This window comes from Ananas comosus, linkage group 11 (genome assembly GCF_001540865.1).
Source record: "Ananas comosus cultivar F153 linkage group 11, ASM154086v1, whole genome shotgun sequence".
NCBI lineage: Eukaryota > Viridiplantae > Streptophyta > Magnoliopsida > Poales > Bromeliaceae > Ananas > Ananas comosus.
Genome location: NC_033631.1, coordinates 2,462,057 through 2,483,144, shown reverse-complemented (window position 1 = coordinate 2,483,144; position 21,088 = coordinate 2,462,057). Strand labels below are relative to the sequence as shown.

The 21,088-nt window shown below is 34.4% G+C and overlaps 1 protein-coding gene and 1 long non-coding RNA gene across 8 annotated transcripts; one reads left to right on the top strand and one right to left on the bottom strand.

The window, feature by feature from the left end:
* LOC109717723 (lipid phosphate phosphatase 2-like) lies at positions 1,337–6,791 on the top strand. 7 transcript variants are annotated; one of them, XM_020243609.1, is made up of 9 exons: positions 1,337–1,516; positions 1,685–1,743; positions 3,117–3,338; positions 3,717–3,804; positions 3,888–3,997; positions 4,115–4,208; positions 4,692–4,880; positions 4,974–5,033; positions 6,196–6,791. In XM_020243609.1, exons 3-9 carry the CDS (start codon positions 3,123–3,125, stop codon positions 6,345–6,347), a joined length of 909 nt encoding a protein of 302 aa, XP_020099198.1. In that variant the 5' UTR covers positions 1,337–1,516; positions 1,685–1,743; positions 3,117–3,122; the 3' UTR covers positions 6,348–6,791. The 7 variants fall into 7 exon arrangements, with proteins under 7 accessions (XP_020099198.1, XP_020099200.1, XP_020099197.1 ...); XM_020243611.1 differs by having other exon boundaries at positions 1,676–1,743; XM_020243608.1 differs by having other exon boundaries at positions 1,338–1,516; positions 3,101–3,338.
* LOC109716903 lies at positions 7,805–8,406 on the bottom strand. Its single transcript, XR_002218071.1, has 2 exons — positions 8,015–8,406; positions 7,805–7,920 (listed from the first exon to the last, which is right to left on the bottom strand). It is a non-coding gene; the product is annotated as an uncharacterized LOC109716903 (long non-coding RNA).

Below are 21,088 nucleotides of genomic sequence, written 5' to 3'. Positions count from 1 at the left end.
CTAAAAAAATTTATATGCATTCTCATAAAACTAAAAGGTTTAATTTCATACAGGTCCTTGCTAATATAGTGAATTGTAAATATATTCATACAAAGTTCAACTTTCAAATGTTGTTTTTTTTTTTTTTTGAGAAATAGGTAGCACGCTATCCGCTTCGTTTATTTCATTTAAAAATAAACTTAGCTAGAAATGTGAATCAACTAGGATTCGAACTTGGGTTTCGGGTATCAACCACCAAGCCCTTTGCCACTTGCTCTAGGGACGGTCGGTAACTTTCAAATGTTGTTCCTGCAATAGTCCTAATGTTTTCAAATATACTCTTGCCGTTAGGATCCGTTAGAAAAAAAATTAGTTAATCATAGATAAAAAACTTAACCCTAGTTAATTAATAAGAATAATTGACATTTTTACTCTTCTTCAATTAACAGTTGAGATTTTTTGAGGAAGGTATTTGTGATGGCAAAAGGTCATTTCACTTATAAAATAAAATATTGCTTTAACGGTAACAGACCATAGGGACATATTTGAAAATATTAGGACTTTTGTAGGAACAATATATAAAAGTTGAACTTTGTAGGGATATATTTGCAATTCACTATGTTTGCAGAGATTTGTATAAAATTAATCCAAACTAAAATATTTATCATTTTAAATTATTTATATGCATAAAAAATAAGTAGAATAAAAAGTGTAGAGCTACTATGCTATTGGAAGCATAGAGGATCTGATGCTTCCAACTTTTTTGACCATTGGATTAAAAATTATACGGTTGGGATGATTGCGGCCCCCAGTGTTGAGTAGTACCCCTAGGGTTGAGTGGTTCCCACAGGGTAATAGTATTAATCCGAAGGTTAGAAATGATCAAAGGGATTGATTTAAGGGCGAAAAAATCGAAAGCACCAAATCCTCTATACTTCCGATAGCATAGTAGCTCCACTCAAATAAAAATATGTATATTTTTTTAATTATATGTATTATGGATCCGTATTAAATGCGCGCCCAAAATATGTCTATACTGGAAATAAATTTCATGCGGACACACATGCGAGACTTATAAAAATATCAGTGATATATAGAGAGCACAACTTACGACAGTGCATAGAAACTGGGCCCAACTGAAGCCGCAAAGCGTGTCCGGCAGGTGAGGCCCGGGCTGGCTGCACACGCGTTTCATCATTTCTTGGAATCTTGACGGCCTCACCTTCCCAAATCCGAAGCTTCCGCCGTCCACATATTTGACTTTCAGCTCATCCTGCCGTCACCACATCCGACCCGTACGATATTATTAAACTTCCTCCAACAAAACTGCTCAGATATTTCCTCCAACAACAACTCATCCGACACCTTTCTCTCAAAAACAACTCCTCCAATACCATCTCTTTTCCCACCTCTCCCTCTCCCCTTCTTCTTGAATAGTTCCAAGATACCCCACACACATTCCAATAATACCAATTATTAATTGCAGCAGTTGTTGTTGGATCGATTCAAAGTTAAAATCAAATCACTTTACGAACAAGTATCTTTCTCTCTCTCTATTTCTCTCTCTTTCTTTTTCAATATCCAATAGGAGTAAAGGAAAATCTATCTCTATCTCTTTTTGTCCCCCTCTTCTTTTTTTTTTTTATTTTTTATGTTGTTGATTGCTTTTTTACTTTTGTGTGATTCTCTTGGTGAGAGGAAAAAGGTGGAAGAAGAAGAAGAAGAAGAAGAGGAGGAGGCATTAATTTGAAGAATCCATTGCTTGTATGTTCTCAATTAATTTCTTTGTTCATTTTATTCATCTTTCTTTTTGTTTTCACATGTTTTTTTTTTCTTTTTTTTTTTTTTTTGTTCTTGCTGTTTTAGGATTGAATTTTGTCCTGTTTAAGTATGGTTGTTTCTGTGGGTTTGATGTTAGTTGAATAGCCATAATAAACAGCCTGATTTACTATATTTATTTAAATATTATTGGCCATAATTGTCACCTTATCTGTATTCTTTGTTTCTTCTTTTATGGTGGTTCTTTTTTCCTCTCTTAAGGAAGAAGTAAAAAAAAAAAGAAAAAAGAATCCACCATATTGCAAATATTTTAAAAATTGGATCAACACCGACAGTCCCTAGCGTAAGTGGCAAAAGGGCTCGGTGGTTGGTACCTGAGACCCAAGTTCGAATTCTATTTGGTTCGCATATCCACCTGATTCCGAAAGCGGTTCAGTTCAACCATAAACCTGGACCGGTGTAAACTGTGAGTTTCGCTTTGACTCGTTAGACCTGTGGTTCAACCGGTGAATTAACCCGGTTTGATAAGAACCGGCTGAGTTTCTTTTTACTTTATATTTCAATAATTAATTAGAAATATACATTGGTTTTTGAATGATCTACACTTTGAGTACATTTATATATATATATATATATATATATATGATATAATAATATTTAAAATAATGTAAAGTAATATACTTNTTTATATATATATATATATATATATATATGATATAATAATATTTAAAATAATGTAAAGTAATATACTTAAGAATATATATATTTTTTATTATATGTAGAATGAAAAATAATAATTAAGTATTTATGATGTCATGCTGACGCCATCCAATTATACCGAACCTGACAATATTTCTAGGTCGTAAATGGTTTCTTGTTTTAAAACAATATATGCAGGTCGCATGCGTACATAATTTATGGACATCATTGAATCTAGTACCTAAATAGATGAAGATACTTCGGAAGGGTTATTTCGAAATTTTATGGATTCTCAATTTGAAGATTGTTGTACAACAAATCACTGAAATTTGAGTCGGACTGGAAACAAGAAATGGAAAAGATTTTTCAAATTTTATCCTGAAAATTGCGAACAGTTGAAATTATGTGTAAATGTTCTTTTGTTTGATTTGACAATATACTATTTAAAACTTTGCAAATATTAGGATATACTTTTGATACTTCAGAATAGAATGCAAGCTTTGCCCACACTTTTCCTCACATGGGATGATTACTCTAGTAAGATTCTATTTCATAGTAAAAAATTACATTAGAGTGACTTTTCGCTCTTTATCTCGATCGACTATGTGTAACTCTTCTTGTTGATTATGTTGCTCAAGTTCAGTGGCATTTTACTATAGGAGAAAATGGCGGATATTCTACTGGGATCTCACACTATAAAATCGCATGGCGCCAAAGTAGCACGGTTCCACATGTATGATTGGATTATACTTGTACTTCTCGCAGTAATTGACGGACTATTAAACATAATAGAACCATTCCATCGCTTTGTCGGAAAGGACATGATGACAGATCTGAGATACCCGATGAAAAGCAACACGGTGCCATTCTGGGCTGTTCCGGTACATTTTTGCCCCGCTTTCATGTATTGGATCTTCAAGAAAAGTATTCTTTTTTTAGTATATTCATGCGTGTTTTGTATATTTCAACTAGACATTTACATGATACCTATGCAAAATCATCTATTGAAGTATCTATCTATCCATTGTCTGAATTTCTTTTATGCCAATGAATTATACTCTTGTCGTTACGAAAGTGATCTCATTCGAACAACTTTAAGCCTAAAATAATGTTTTTTTTTCCTCTTTGGAAGGAAAAATGCACTTTCTATGGTTAAATATGAGAAGAATTCGAGATTTACAGTGACAGATATAAATAGATGTTTTTTTTAGAACATATGTAAAAGCCTCTTCTACCGCTTATATTTGATTTTTTTGCAGATCATTGCCATCATATTGCCTTTCTTTATCTTCAGCGGGATTTACCTTAAAAAGAGAAATGTGTATGATTTGCATAACGCCATACTAGGTACTTTTCATGTTCTTTCTTGAGTTTGTATATTTCACATTAGGCGATTTGGCGGCTGTTGAACTCTTCATCTTTTCTGACAGGCCTTCTTTTTTCTGTGCTTATAACTGCGGTAATCACGGATGCAATTAAGGATGGCGTTGGTCGCCCGCGACCTGATTTCTTTTGGCGCTGTTTTCCCGATGGCAAAGATGTGAGCCCTTAATTTGTGACACTTCTCTTCTAATGCTTGCTTTATGTTTTTTTTTTTTTTTTTTTTTTTTTTTTTTTTTTTTTTTTTTTTTTTTTGAGTTTTTATTGTTTTCTTCAGTTGTACGATAATTCCACAACAAGTGTTATATGCCACGGAGAGAAGAGTGTCATCAACGAAGGTCACAAGAGCTTTCCAAGCGGCCATTCTTCATGTATGCTACATATAACTGTCTGCTATATCGGACTGGTGATTCTTGTATCTGTTTGCTAGAATAGTTTCTCAATTTGTTAAGAGTTTCTTTTTTCTTTTTTTTCTTTTCTTAACTGATGCCTAAGCATGAATGTGTGCTAAATCAATTTTCTTTTGCATTTATAATCAACATTCTGTGTGACTGGTAATGTGGCTCATTTGGACTAAATTTTTAACAAACAGAATTTGATGCAATTGGATTCTCGGTTTTTCATAAATTGGAGAGCTAATTCAAGGGAAATTTGATTTCTTTAGTTTTCTAATCAATTCAATAAAAAGCACTTATTTTTGGTTGAGATTTTGTTGACAAGAACGTTTACTGTCGTATACTCCATGCATTATTGCTGCAATAAAAGTAGTTGTAATAGCATTTATCATCCAATCTCTGTGCCTTTTGGTGCTTATTCATATTGGACATCTTATTTTCGACTCTTTTGTTACGCAGGGTCATTCGCTGGTCTAGGATTTCTTTCATGGTATCTAGCTGGGAAAATAACAGCCTTTGATCGCAAAGGCCACATCGCGAAACTTTGCATTGTTTTCCTGCCTCTGCTTGTCGCATCTCTCGTGGCAGTTTCTCGAGTAGATGACTATTGGCATCACTGGCAAGATGTGTTTGCTGGAGGTCTTCTAGGTTTGCGTTCCTCTTCATCTCATTAATCCAATTTTCTATTATTTTAATTTTTGTTTTTCTCTCATTGTTTACTATTTCTGGTTTCTTTTGTAGGACTTACGGTTGCTTCATTTTGTTACCTGCAATTCTTCCCGTCTCCTTTTGGTGCAGATAGTAAGTCCTACTTTCTTTATGCATCTTTTTATTAATTAAAAGTTTTGACTACAAAATGTTCATAATGTGTTGCAAAATGAGGATCTTATTGTCATGATTTTAAATACAGTTTATTACTGTATCGTCGAGTGTTAGTAATAGAAGGATCAGTTCCGAGTAATTTAAGATCTTAGGAAAGAAATTGCACTAGAAATTCAAACAAATATGCATTGATAAATGGTGGACAGAGAGAGAAAGAAGTATCAGCTGGAAAATATTTACTTCGCGGAAAATCACCGCACAAAATATTTGAATTCCAGCATGATAAGACAACATCTGATTGATAACAGATGAAAATAGAAAAAATAGAAATGCCATGTGCCATATATCCTCATCATGATTTCCAAAAATAACTATAAGAGGATAGCAATTGTCCAGGGCTTATGAAGTTAATGTTACATATACGCGTTTATGGTTCTAAATCACATCCTACGGAGGTCACGTAGAAAAGCAGAAATCAATGTTCGATATTGTTAAGTGAGCTCAATTCTAAGGTAAAGTGTGGATTGAATCCAATTCGATAGTTGGTCTATGATGAAGTCGAGTGCATTTTACTAGTCAATGTGATTGTTATTCATTTTGTCCAATTAATTATGGCATAAATATAATGTAACAAATAAAAGTTCATTATGCATTTTAATTTGTTGCTCCTCCTCAATAAAAATTCATTATTCACTTTCTTAACTAACCAGTTTGCTTTAAACCTTTCTTTTTAAAATTCTGGGATGAACTGATGGATCATTCAATTAATCCAAGGTTATAGATCCCATCCTGTATGATTTCAGTTCCGTCTGACAAAGCAGATATGTTGTTATAATTTGACATTCTGATCAGGCCAAGTAGTATAAACCCTATTATGAAAATGATGATTTCTTTTTATTTAGATAGTATCACTAGTTCATGCCATGAGAATGAAAATTCAATCTGTCTCCTTCGGACTAAAGTTTCTGTCACTGTTCTTACTCTCGTGTTAATTAAAAAGAAGATTTTTGAAGAGTTTTCTTGATCAGAATAGCTATTCTGTAAACTTTAATTTACTGTTGTAATTTCGATTTTGGCCGCAGATTTTTTTTGTTTAATCAGTTTTTAAATTGTTTGTATTTGTATATTCCAATTCTTTCAGGTTTCTGGCCTCATGCATTTACTCAGCAACTGGCAGAGAGGCGTAATAATAACAGTCAGGTCTCGTCTACCGTAAACGCTTATAGTTCAAGGCCTCAGGAAATCGAAACTGTTCGTGCTTCAACCGAAGATCACATTGGAATCAACATATGAGATACGAACCCGGTTCTGGAATCTATGGGATCTGGCAACTGGGTTCTGTAAATGCGGTGTATTATGCCACGGTGACCTCTATGTTAGTATTTGTGCCGAAATGAGAATACCACAAATTTTTTTTTTTTCTCCTCTCTAGGTTTTGTACGTAGTCAAATTAGTGTGTGATCTTCTTATCTTTATTGTGTTTGGGTCGATGTATTTTTCCTCTTTTGTGTGATGTGCTTAGTTCTTGATGTGTTTTGCTTCTTTAGTAGTTGGGATACATGTGTGATCTATCCATAATGTGTGATTTACTCGCGCAATTTGTTTGGTTGGATATAGGCGATTTGCTTCTTCAGCATTCGAGATTAAAGCACATGCCGAAGCTTGTGATATTTCCGGTTTGTTACATATTTTGGTGAACAAAGAGGGGGAATGAAGATAGATTGAAATTCTTTTGAATTTTTGATCTCAACAACTTGGTTCTTCTGAGGCCTTGTCACTTATTTTACTTTTGCGTTTTACGTTCAGTAACTTATCATATATTCGATGAATGCACTCGGTTTTTATATGCTGGGAAATATCTAAGTTCCCAACAATTTAGACAATTTTCAATGTCACTAAGATTTCCTTTTTTTCTTTTTTTCTTTCAGAAAAGATCCTGTTGAGCATCTTTCAATTGAGTTTAGTAATAATAGTATTATTATCTTATATAATTTTAGTGTACTCTTTCCTTTGTTAAAGAGTTGATGCTATGTTCCTCAGAAGATGCTTAATAGAGTGTATGAAGGAAAAACTGGAAACTCAGGTTACTTACATAGAAAGATGAAAAGTTTGAAATTTTTTTTATAATCATCTAACAAGTAAAGGATTTCTCTATAAATTATTCTATCTGGCTATCTTCAACTACTCCAGATCAATGAAAAAGTCGTTCCTATGTGAAAGTTGATCTGAAACATCTTTACTAAAAGAGTTACTGATGGGGTCTGAGCATCTTCTTGTAAGCAAGTTTGGAAACTGCTTGATAAGAGATGAAGAAGACCTTAGAAGCAGAAAGATAGATACAGAAGATGAAAGTAGAAGGATCATAAGAAGATCATCATTTAGCTAGTCGAAATGCGCTTTGAATTTCCAGAAAGATCCTCTATGAATTGTTGATGTGTCAGCAAACTCATGTGTGAGCCTCTAGACTCTGGCTCTGAACTTGCTGCCTAGAACATGTAACAGCATCTATTGAAAAAGTAGATCATTTGATGCTAAAGGAGAAGAAAATAGTTAAGGACATTAAAATTGCCCAGGAGTGTACAATTTGATTACCTAATAATGTGCACAAAATAGAAGAGACCTTTAACAAATTAGGCCCAATTTAATTTGAGAATTTATGCTAGGCACTAGGTTGAAATACTGAGAGATACACAGATGTCTTAATTATTTGTATCCTAGCAGATGTATCATTTTATCTACTGATCAACCAATTACAAAATCTAATGTCATATCATTTTGGTCTCATTTTACTTGTGATCAACCAGTTACAAAATGGAAGAAGATTCTGACACTACTGACAGTAATGTACCATTCTGCAAACAAAAGCCTAAAAAGCAAAAAAAAAGCACATTAGATCAATTCACTACAAAAATTAGCAAATAAATAATTCAAAATCTCCCTTCTAATTCCTAGACTCTCACCATCTAGTTATGCGACGGATTCGACTTGCTCGGTGGCAGCTTATTCAGACTTACATGGAACGTCTTTTTCGGCGGCTTCGTTGCTGCATCGTTCACTCCCAGTTGAGCAGAACTCAACGCCGAATACTGCATCATCCTTCTTGATTGAAAAGAAAGCCTCGGATTCGCGCTTTCGAAAGATAGAGGTGGTGAAGTAAATAGAAGGAAGTGAAACATAAGCAAAGTTGAGATAAGAACCACAGCTCTTAGAATGCTTTTCATTGTTTTGTAGATAAAATATGGTATTTTAACACAAAATAGATGGCCATTTTATAGGCATTTGAATACTTAAGACTCAGAACCAGATCAGAGCCTTTTTTTTTTCTTTTCCCTTAGGACAGTTTCAGTGTGTGAACTCTTTTCTCTCTCTACTGTATTCTGAGCAAACTGTTTTCTTTTACATTTGAATATAGTAAGGATGTCAAATTAATAAGTTCCACTTTTTGTATGTTCCACATGAAGTTCTGAAACACACAGATGTGTTAGTACTTAACCAGCTAGACACCACATGGATAGAGCCTGGAAAATATGTACAACCATGCACATAATTCATGCATACTATGACTATTTGTATCCGTCCAATAGTGTTGGCTTAAAGGGGCAAGCATTTTGCCCTATGGTGGGAGGCTAGATTGGGTCCAGTCGCGTTCGAAATAGTGTGCATTCGAAATAGTGTGTGGCTAGGATAACTTGTTTACTATTAAAATTTTATTTTATTTTTTATGATTGGGAGCTGGGAGTTTCGTTTTAGCTCCTAGCAAAGTCTTGAAAATTATGATTTGACAGGATAGTATATTTTACTTACGAGATGATTTATTTTATTTGTTGCGATATATTATGATTTCTAGGCTGTAAATCATAGGCTGTTGATTATATATACTTCTCATCTACCAAGTACTATGAACTTACCAAGTAAGTCAAAGAAATAGACTGAATAGGATTGGTGCTCATGTTAGGAGTTTGGATTTAGCTCCTTAGGTCATTGGAATTCATGATTTAGTAGGATAGTGTATTTCAACCACGAGGTAACTTAGGCATCGTTTGGATGCATGAATATTTATATCTTCTTAATTTACTTGAGAAAGGATCATGTTTGGATGTCAGAATAAGTTATCTGTATAAGAATTTTCTTGTATGGATCATGTTTGGATGTTAGAATAAGTTATCTGTATAAGGATTTTCTTGTATGATTGTAATTAAGAAGTTTAATTTTTTCTCTTTCAAAAGTCTTGCTATCTATACTTGAGTAGGAATGTAGGATAACATATTTCACCTACAAGGTGATTTATCTTTAAAAAAAAAAAAAAATTGGATGGTCAAATTATAGCGTCCAATTTTAAACATTTGACCACAGTACTCCTTATCGATCAATCGTATAAATTCCTTGAATAAATTAAGGGTTTATTCCGAACAAGATATTTATGCATTCACACAGGGTCTTGGTAAATGAAGAGTGTGCTCAAATGTCTAGAATTGAATATTATGTTCGACCTTCAAATTATTTTTTAGAAAGATAAATCACCATAGATAAAATATGCTATCCTATCAAATTATAGACATCAAAACTTTTCAAGAAGTAAAAAAATCAAACTCTTTACAATTACACTAGAAAATTTTTATACTGAATAAGTTATTCTTCGATAGCTTATTCCAATGTCCGAACATGACCTTATTTTACTCTAAGGAAATAATTTGAAGGTCGAACATGGTATTCCTTTTGAGACAAATGATCATGCATGCTCATTTAATTTTTATACTGAATAAGTTATTCTTGGATAGCTTATTCCAATGTCCAAACAGAACCTTATTTTATTCTAAAGAAATAACTTGCAGGCCGAACATGATATTCCTTTTGAGTCATATATATATATATATATATATATATATATGATCACGCTCCTCATTTAATAAATAGTCCTTTTCAGTCAAAAGCCAAAATAAAGAAATGGCTCATCACGTGATCCATATATACTTCTGTAATGCATATATATCTTTGACCATTGTACTATCACAAATCCTTTTCATATTACTTTAATATATAATGGGCTCATGTGACATTGCACCTGACATTAAACAGCTTTGGTAATTGTTCATTTGCAACTTAATATAATAGTTAAGTACAACTCTGGATTTAGATTCGCTGGCCTAATTTGCTTTCGGCTTAATGTAGGAACAGCTTTCCAGTAGGCAACAGATTTGAGTAGAGTGGTGTAGTGTAATAGAGTTGTGGTCCTAGCACTCCTTATCGCAAACATGGTAAATTACTTAATTTGTGACAATCTAATAATCCAACATCGAATAGTTATGACTAAATGTGAGAATATATAAGCTTAATTAGTCTAGACATAATAACTGAACTTAAGCATTTTGAGCTGATGGAAAGTTATTATTGTTAGAGAGTCGGGTCGTTACATAATTAGTTCTCGTACTTTTTAGGCGAGTTTTATTTTACTTTTAAATTCAACATTTTAATTCTCTTTTGTTTTTTGTTTTTTTTTGAAAGGATGGTAGCATGCCATTGATTTCTTCATTTAAAAGGTGAATTTAACTACAAGGTGAGATAATCAGATCTCTTAAGAAAAAGGAAAAAAAATACAGTCAAGAAAGTAAGAGGGAGGTGTCAGTAAGAGAGAACTTTGAGTGGTTTACTTCTGAATGGGTAAATAGGAGATTCAATGTCGGATTGAACCATACATGCGGATTGGACCATTTCCATTCCAGCGTGGAATGGGAACTGAAATCTAACTCCTATAAAACAAATAATAACTATCAGAATTAATTAGGGCTGGCAAATGAGCGAGCCGGCTCGCGTTCGACTCGCGTTCGACTCGATATTTGGCTCGCTTGAGCTCGATTCTGAAATTAAATGAGTTGAGTTTGAACCAAAAAAAAAGCTCGAAATTCATTTCAAGCCGACCTTGAGTATTACTCGGCTCGTTCAAATTAGGCTCGAAAAACTCGAAAAGCTCGAATATACTACCAAGTTTTTGGTCATTGGATTAAAAAATGTACGGTTAGGATGATATATATAGAACTAGGCTACTATACTATTAATAGCACCAAGTCAATTATACTACCAAGTTTTTGGTCATTGGATTAAAAGATGTACGGTTAGGATGATGTGGGTCCCCTAGGGTTGAGTGGGTGGGTTGGTTGAATAGTATGATCTAACAGGTGAAAATAATCAAAAGAGTAGATCTAACGGCGGAAAACTTAGTAGCACCAAGTACTTCGTGCTATTAATAGCATAGTAGCCGGACTATATATATATATATATATATATAAAGCACGTATATTCAAATTTGGGTTTGTCGACAACCCATTTTTCGGCAGAAAAAATAGATATTATCTATTAATTTCAAAATATATTTTCCTTTAAGATAACGATTTATTTTTCTATTTAATTTCAAAAATTTATTTCCTAACAGATTTTTTTTCTATTTAATTCAAAAGTAATTTTTGCATTAGAGATTATTGTAATTATTTATCATTTAAAAAATATCTTTCTTAAAGCATGATTTATTATTTTCAATTTTTAGATACATATTTGGCAATCATATAAAATATGCCTAAAATTTAAAAATAATTTAAAAAATTATAACTTTTTCTAATAATTATTACGTGCATTTGACGTACATTTACTAGTAAATATATATATATATATATATAAATATATATATATATATATATATATAATTAGAGCTCCTATGCTTTAAAAGTACCAAGTTATTGGTGCTTGCAGATTTTACTCATTAGATTAAGAAATATACGGTTAGGATGATGTGGGCCCCTAGGGTTGATGGTGGTTGGTTGAATATATAATCTAATGGTGAAAATAATCCGAGAAATAGATCTAACGTAAAAAACTTACAAGCACCAAGTGCTTGTTGCTTTTCAAGCACATAGCTGGACTCTATATATATATATTATATATATAGAGAAGAGAGAGAGAGAGAGAGAGAGAGAGAGAGAGAGTTGACTAGATACTATCGGTAATAAACGAGCCGTTTTACTACCGATTTGTTTTCGATGATAAACTTCCAATTTGACGATCGGATCCCGTGAACATGATCTATACCACTTGAAGTGTTAGAAATCAATTTCAAATCTTTCGAACATCCATTTGCCTAATAACAAAGGGTTTCAAAATTTGTAATTTTAATAGTCGATAAGAGGCGTTTTCTCGTTTAACGCGAAAGATATCCAAATCAATTGAATTTTTTGTTAGAAAATTCTTTAAACTATTTAAAACAAGATCTATTACTCTTGATCTTGATTACAGACTCCTATCGTCATGTTTTAAAGAGTATTCATTTCAGCCATTCATTTTCTTGTTCACATTGATGAATAAAAGAACAATATCGAAAGTGCTGAAATTTGATTTCTAGGTTATTAAATGGTTTAGATCATATTTAACGAGCCGGTCGTCATTTGGAAGCTCTATCACTCGAAACAAATCGGTAGTAAAACGCTCATTTACTACCGATAGTATCTAGCTCAATCTCTCTCTCCTCTCTCTCTCTCTTCCTCTCTCTCTCTTATATATATATATATATATATATAGTAGAGCTACTATGCTATCGAAAGTATAGAGAATCTGGTGCTTTGATTTTTGATTCTTAGATCAACCCCTTTAATCATTTCTTATCTTTGGATTAATACTATTATTACCTTATGACCACTCAATCCTAGGGGTATTATTTAATTTAGGGGGGGCCGCAATCATCCCAACCATACAATTCTTAATCAAAGGGTCAAAAATTCGAAACATCAAAATCTATATTTTCGATAGCATAGTAGTTCTACACTATATATATATATATATATATTATAGTATATATATATATATATAATATATATATATATATATAATAATAATAAAAATATATAAATATAATATATTTTAATTATATATAGGCCTAAATGAATAATCTAGTTTAGTTAAAATTAGCCAATATTTTGACCCATAAAAACAAACCTAATAGACAAATAAAAGAGCAAAATTTTACTAAATTTATACATTTTTCCTTTCTTGCTTTCTTTCTTTCACAAAGCTCTAAATTTTCAATATGTTTCTCTCTTTCTTTTTTCTGTCTCTCACACTAAGTGGCCAAGCCGGAAGCCCTCCAATTACCAAGTACCAGCATATGCCCGCCGTTACCTACTTGCTATTAATTGTATGCTGTAGAAAATATACAGAATATTTTAAAAATAAAATTATTATCATTATAAAATTTTAATTTTAGTTATATATGATTGGATAGTTTAATCCAATATTTATCTATATAATTTATTTATTTTTGACCGCATAAATGAAAATGAATAATATGGAGATTGAAGGCGGAAGAGAAGATATATGAGGCTGAAAAGATTAGATATTCAACTCATAAATTATTTTTTTATATTATAATACTATATTTCATATAATTATTTTGTATTTTGAACTATTAGACATATTTTTTTATCAAATTATAGACAATGTTTTATACAAATTAAACTATTGATCGTATAATTAGAGAATTTCAAGCAGCTCGTTTAGGGCTCGAGCTCGCTCAACTCGAAATTAGGCTCGCTCGAGCTCGGCTCGAATTAATTTCAATCCAAGCTTGAGCTTAAATTTAGGCTCGAAATTAATTTCAAACCGAATTTGAGACAAGGCAAGATCGCTCGAGCTCGGCTCGTTTCCACCCCTAGATAGGATCAAGATAGAAAATTTCAAATCTATAATTCTTGACAGATCAAAATCACGATAAAACTTGCACTACAAAAAAAATAAAAATTTAAGGACGTTTTTTTTGGCATTTAACCATTAGTGTAAAGTGTCCCCAAATAGTCTACCATCACATTTGAAAGCTTCGGCTAAAGTGCTGGTAAATAAAAAGTCGTCACGTTGAGGATCAAAATGGCAACCTAAGAGGGGGGATGAACTAGGTTTCTAAAATAAAAAGCTAAATAATCAAGCAATTTAAAAACCCGAAACAAATAATGAAGGCGGAGTTTAGAGAAATGCAAATTCAAAGAGGAACACAATCGATTTGTTTCGAGGTTTGGCACTTTGCCTATGTCCTCGCCAACTTCTCAACACAAGAGAACGTTGGATCTTCACTAGATGATGCTTTTGCAGCCAAGCACCAAGCCTTCACACCAACACTTTCTTCTTTTCAAGCTCCAAGACTTTGCTTTTCTCTTTTTTTACAAGATTAAATCTCACTACAAATTGCACTCAAGTTTAGAGAGAGAATTGAGAGCTAAGAGTATTAGAAACACTGAAATTTTTAAGCTCAAATGGACTTTCTAAGAGAGGTTGAGAAAGGCCTCAAGGCCATCTATTTATAGCCTCGGTTAGCTCCAGACCGTTGCACTTTCGGGTGCCCTAAACCTAATTTCGGGCGCCCAGAAGTTGTCACGCGCACTACGCTTCTAGCTGCCTGTCAGAAAATGTGCGCCGTTTTTTTGGATTCGTACAAACGGGCCTTCAGATTTTGTGGGCGCCCATAACATGCGCGCTGACTTTTCTGACATGGACAGACCACGTGCACCGCTTTCTCTGAGCAGAATCATTTTGGGCTTCCAGAAGATGTGGGCGCCCAGATTTGCGCGCCGCCTGCGCCGCGTCAGAACTTTTCGAGCTGATCCGTCGTACTATCCGGAACATGCAACCTGTCAAGTCAAACAATCCGGTCGCTCTAAACAGAAATTCGGGCACCCAGATCAAGTAAAGAAATTTTTGGACCACCCGAACAGCAAACAACAGAATCCAAAAACACATGAGATTCGGATTCACTTTAGACCGCCCAGAACAGAGTCCAAAAACAGTAACTTGACAGAATACAGATTTTTGAGCAGTTTTAGAATATTTTAAAATCCTATGCACCTTATCACAAGTTAGAGATTTGTTCAAGTGAGCTATAAAGTGATAAGAGGAATAGATTAAACTTAGCTCAAAATTTCTCACTCTAATCATAAAGCAAAATATTAATCAAATTAAGAATAGAGAGAGTGAGTTTGTCTATTTGACAAAGGAAGCAAGTATAGCTTCAAGTAGTGAAGCTCGGTGCTAGAAGATTGCCCATCTTGAGTCCTTTTGAAGATAGAGAGGTTTAAAACACAAAACTCAAGATAAAGGATTAGCCCAATAATTGTAATTATTTGTTATCATCAAAATTTAATGAAAGATTAGGGCTACTAGGCCAACTCGTCACGTAATATACTGACACTTATGCCAAGCATCAATAAAATATATTCCAACGTTTTAAAGGATCAGAACTTTTTAAAATCCTGACATTTTAAAGTGTCAGAAAATTAATAATAAAATTGATTTAATAAATTGGTTTGTTACAATAGGCGGCCCATTTGACAATGTTTTTTGAAGCGTTAGTATTTGTTACATTGTAGGGATGCTTGGGGTCGCTTCCCCAAGCGTCATCTAGAAAGCATCCGTATTGTCAAAGCCAAGGCCCACAGCAGAAGCCCCCGGGTACGTTAACAGATCCGTCGTATCAAGGTTTAAAGTGCAACGTATCGTGCTACCTAGAAGGTGGCACGGTACTAGGTGGAGGGGTCTCGAACTTTCCTCCGCGTCGTGGCACGAACTTACGTATCGCATGAGACAGAGCGATACGCAGGTTCGTGCCATTGCACTGTGCTATGCCGGCACACTACTTTCTTTTTTTCTTTGCTTTCTGCTTTCTTTTCATTTTGTTTTGTTCTTTCGTATACCACGAAGCATCCCACACCCCCAAGAACATTGTAAATCGAAAATCTACCTGTTAGGTAAGTCAAAAAAATTATAATTTAATTTTTTTGTTTGTCAATGTACAGGCAAATTTTTAATTTATATATCCGAGCCATACCAGAGGGGGGCAAAGCCCCTGGCACCTCCCTAATCGGCCCGAGCCCTCCGCTTCCACCACATATATCCATTTTTTTATAAATTATTTTATCAAAATTTGTCGCACCGTAAAATTTTTAACGAACTAAGGGAACAAAATAGAACTGAATAAACAAATTTTGAGATACATCAAATCTAAAAATTTATTTTTACGTTAGAAGATTAAAAATACTGATAAAATTAAAAGCTAAATTAAATCAATTGATACTTAAATTTATTTAATTTATTTTTCATGTAATTTATTGCTTATTTTTTTTTATAGATCTAATAATTTTTTAAAAAATTAATTAAAAAATAATTTTTTTCAAATATTTTTTAAAATTATTTTTATAATTTTTTTTTTTGTATTTTATAAAAGAAAAACTGTAATATGGTCAAAAGAAAAAAAAAAGTCTTTATATTTTTAAAATTCTAACCTATAAAAATTTTTATTCTGCATCATATGTAGTTGTACTTTACATACAAAAAAGCTTACAAGTATATTAATTGATGAGTATAGCAAATTATATATAGTAAATATTCATAATTATTTGATTAAATCTTTTAAAATAATATTATAAGAATTTATTGGAACCAAAAACTGAAATAAATTTGTACCAAAGCGTGCCAGTAGGAGGTCATACGTAACTATCGGCACGCAAGCGTGCCATGTGTCGGCACAGAAGCATGCCGCAGCCATACCGTGCCAGACAGACAACGATAGGACCGTGCCATGGCACTTTAAACCTTGCGCCGTATGTACAAGAACTTCTTGCACATATGAAGCGTCCAACCAAAACATGAAGCAACCTAGGATTCTAAAACTAAACATGTCTCAGAGCAGAAAATAAAACTAAATCTATTGACTATCACTGTACAAGGCAACATACATCCACAACTTCCAAAATATAAACACAAGCAAAGGGCCCTGGCCTCGCCAGTCACAATTTACAGCACTAAAACCAAAAGCAACTGTAGTAGGTGGTCTCCTCTATACACAATAGGAATTGCTAACTACTGCGTGATCCCTTTACGTTGATTCGATGCGGGCGCTAAGGGCTCTGAAAAGGAAACCACAAGAGAGCATGAGAACTACTAAACAGTAGTTCCTAGTTGATACGGTCGGCGACAACCACGGCCTAGCCACTAGCTCTACTAAAGATAGAAAATAAAATGACTGGAGTAAAGCAATAAAAGGTACAACACTAAGTAACTGCTAAATCTATCATGCCTCTATGCTGGAAAGGAAAGCAATAAATCACCTAGCATGCATCAACTATGCTACTGAAAAGAAATGCTATACTACCCAATCACAACGACCAACTCAGCAATCTAGTCACGTCTGTGTCTGCCTACTGCCCGGACACACTCTCGCACTGCGCCATCAACCAGTAGGCTATGCCTCAAGCCCGATCACCACTCCCGACAAGTGGTCCGTCAACCTAAAGTCAACTATCTCTGCTATATCGCTAGTCAGCCTCCGGAGTGGCACTCGAGAAGAGCGACCGCTACCGAGTATCATAGCGCATGTCACTGTCAAACTCAATATGGCCCTGCAGACTATAGTCGAATGTAATGATCAAAAAGATCTCTAGTAATTGTCCAGATGCCTTCAGCACGATCATCAGGCATCCACTGACCAACACGTCACAATATCGAGATATACCACACTATCTCTGATTCTACTGTCCAATGGCCTTCTCAACCTCAACTTGATATATATAATATAACTTAAACAGTAGTATCAAAAAAATCCAGTGTAGCTCAACCCTACTGCCCAAGTACCCAAGCATAGCTTCATACTTCAATAAACAACATAAACCTATCCAGATACACTTATTATACTACCATACTAGTATATAGAGCAACAAACACTTATGCAATAAAGACATAGCAGGGCGAACGCCGTTTTCGGTAGCACGGAACCCACCTGGATTGCTAATCACGAAAATGGTAAAGAAAGACAGGTGGACATGAACCCCGCTGCAGCTCCTCAACTGTTCGACTTAAACACCAACAAGGAATCCAATCGGAAAACTCCACGGTGCAACTTCAAAAGTACAGCTCCTAACGATGCATAATTTCATCTTCTAAATCCAAATCTCACAAAAATCCCAATCAATTTAATAATATTATCATACCAATCTCCAAGGCAACACAATGAAAAATAATGTGCTCTCCTTCTCTTTCTCTCTCAGCCACTCTCTCTCTCTCTCTCTCTCTAGCATGAACAGAAAAAGAAGGAGAAGAAGAAAGCCCTCCGTCACACATATATTTAAGTACAAGTTGCAAAACGGTACCCAGAATAACGAATATTCTAACTCAGCCAAAAACCTGCGTTTCAGGTGCTCGGAACTGACATTCAGGTGCCCGAAACATCATAATCGAGGCCTTTTGAGCGTGCCCTCGAGCATCGGACTGCTCGATTTGTCGTAACGGCAGCCAGAACCAATTCGGGCACCCAAAACCCTTGCCTGAATTCCTGCTGAGTCACCCTGCACCCACGCGCACTCTGACACAGGTCAAATCAACCTTACCAACCTTCCAGGCTGCTACAGTGCTCAAATTCGGGCACCTGAAAGTAGGGTCCGAAACCATCGGGCGTCCAGAACTGGAATCTGGAACCGGTCCCTCTCAGCTTGCAACTTCCAAGCACCCAAATTAACATTCAGGCATCCGGAAGTGCACCCAAAAGCATAGGTTGAGCTGATTCAATTTTCGAGTTCGTTTTTTGGATCCATTTGCGCTAAAACGACTCCAACTCAGACTAGCACTCCACAAACGTGCCAACCAGCAACTCACACTGCAACCTTGCCCATATGCCAAGATCCAGTACACCACTTATATTGAGATTTTCTCGTAGTGTTGCCTTAATATGAGTCCCAACTATTCTCAAATCTTAATCAAAATTAAATATTGCACCAAATCCATAAGCTTATGAAAATCCAAAAGAAAACCCTATGCCTTATCAAACATTAACTAAAATTAATGTAATAGAATAATAGAAGATCATGGCTTGCGGTATTTCAGTAACACAAATGCTCCTTAAAGAAACTTGTTCATTTTTTGCCATAGTGCAATCATTTTTTTATTTGTAACTATGTGATCCAAGAGTGGTTCATGTATAAGACACTCGTTAAAATATTCATCTACAAAATTAGGGAAGCCTCACTTTATATATCAATTAAATACCTATCTAGGAGGGTCCTTCCACAAGACAAAAGTAGTAAATAATATACTTCGTGTGCCTTCATACATTTGTTAATAATAATATTAAGTTTAGATCTTGGGTTAAAATGGAGTTAGCTATTAAAGTACATACTCATCATCATCATCTCCGGTTCAAGTTCACGAATTACTACAATTTAATATCCTGTAGATATTATGCACCTCAAAAAACTTTAGTACTCAATGTTCGAGAACAGATATTCCAAACAAAAGGCCTCGATACGGATAATGAAGAATCCAATTCAACAATTACATTTGTGATGCATGGCAAGCTTAACCTAATGAGTCATGCTCAGTTGAAGGTAATGATAGGATCCTCCAACAAGTAAATTGTCACTAACAAAACAGAAATGAACCCATAATGGTAGTGGTCACATAATCTACTAAATGTGCTTTCCTTTGCTTAATCATCTATAAATATGTATGGTTAAAATACTGAAAATACACACAACCAAGAGATATGAAGAACAGAAGGTATTAGATTCTCTATTGCTGTGCATGTTGCTGTGGAGTTGAAACTTAGGAAGGAGAGACATCGAGATCTCCTCCTCTTAGCATGTTGATGGATTACTCCATTCCAAAGCCATATTCTGGAAGGAATGAAAAGCGTCCACTGCATTACGGTTGTCGATGAAAGAACAATCCATCGAAAGTAGTTGATGGTTCGGTAAAGGTTGTGAAGAACAGCCGGCTCCTGTCTTGGCAGTAGAGAAGGGAAGTGCGCCTATGGTTGTTCTAAATTTAGGCTTCCTTCAAAAGTCGCAACTGGTAGAAGCTAGTAGCTCTGAAGAAAGTTTAAGTGAAGCAAAAGCGTCGAGGACAACAGCTAACTATGATCATATGACCAATGAATATTCAATTCAATTGAGACCCTTCTGAAGAGCTGCTTTTTGGGTGTCTATTACAGTAGTTATAAATTAAGTGAAGCCAAGAGTTATGTAGAACTTCGGATGAAGTGAGGCAACGTGGCTAAGTGTGTTCTGTTTCTGAGCCTTCAGTTGAATAGTGGAGTCATATGATGTTTTCTAGTTTATCTACCTACATGAAATAATCACATTATGTTAAGCTTACCGCTTGCTTTGATAGGGATATGCCGTAGAATAGCATACAAAGAGAGAGAGAGAACAAAGAATACAGATGTATTAAGTATAGCTGGATGATACTAAGGCTCCATAATTCTTAGATAATGTAATTAAATACTATAAATACAATAGCCCCATTTTGTAAGAAGAAAAGGAGAAAAAAAAAAGTTGGAAGGAAAAACAGAGTAGGGATGTTAAAAGACAAGACATCAAGACATATTATGCATGTGATTATTTCAGTTCAGAAAAAATAAAAAAAAGAAGTAGAAATCATGGTATACAAATCAGGGGAAAGAAAAAAATGTAGAAAGCATGGTATATATCTGTATTTGTTATTGTTACTGTAATGTCATCAACCTAGAATTCCTACTAAATAACTGAAAAATGGTGCCGTAGGAGTGATCCGTTAACATTTAATCTTAATACCAACCTGAAGGAGAATATTATTCTTGGAAAGGTTTTACTAATGCAATAAAAGAAAAGAAGAAAAACTAGAATAGCTTATACCCAAGATATAGATTGTTATAAACAATGGAAGCAGCTTTAATTGTCTGTCATAGACTCACAGGTGATGCAAAAAGTACAGATGACAATTTATAAAGAAGCAACTAACTAGAAAAAATGCATCTATACTTAGGATAGGTGGCAAAAAACCTACATGACAAAGCCACCACCATCATCAGAAATCCAGTTTAAGTGCAAAAAACCTGTCTGACAAAGCCACCACCATCATCAGAAATCCACTTAAAGTCATGATTTAAAGAGTTTTCTTTCATTTGTAGAGAACTCATCAATCAGGAGATTGAAGAAAACTAAAAAAGAATATTTGTTGATCAACACAATTCTTGCAATTGC

Excerpts from the sequence above, each read along its gene's own strand:
- LOC109717723 (XM_020243609.1), top strand. The coding sequence starts at position 3,123 with ATGGCGGATATTCTACTGGGATCTCACACTATAAAATCGCATGGCGCC. Across the intron at positions 3,339-3,716 it reads TGCCATTCTGGGCTGTTCCG|ATCATTGCCATCATATTGCC; the intron begins GTACATTTTTGC and ends ATTTTTTTGCAG. Across the intron at positions 5,034-6,195 it reads GTCTCCTTTTGGTGCAGATA|GTTTCTGGCCTCATGCATTT; the intron begins GTAAGTCCTACT and ends CAATTCTTTCAG.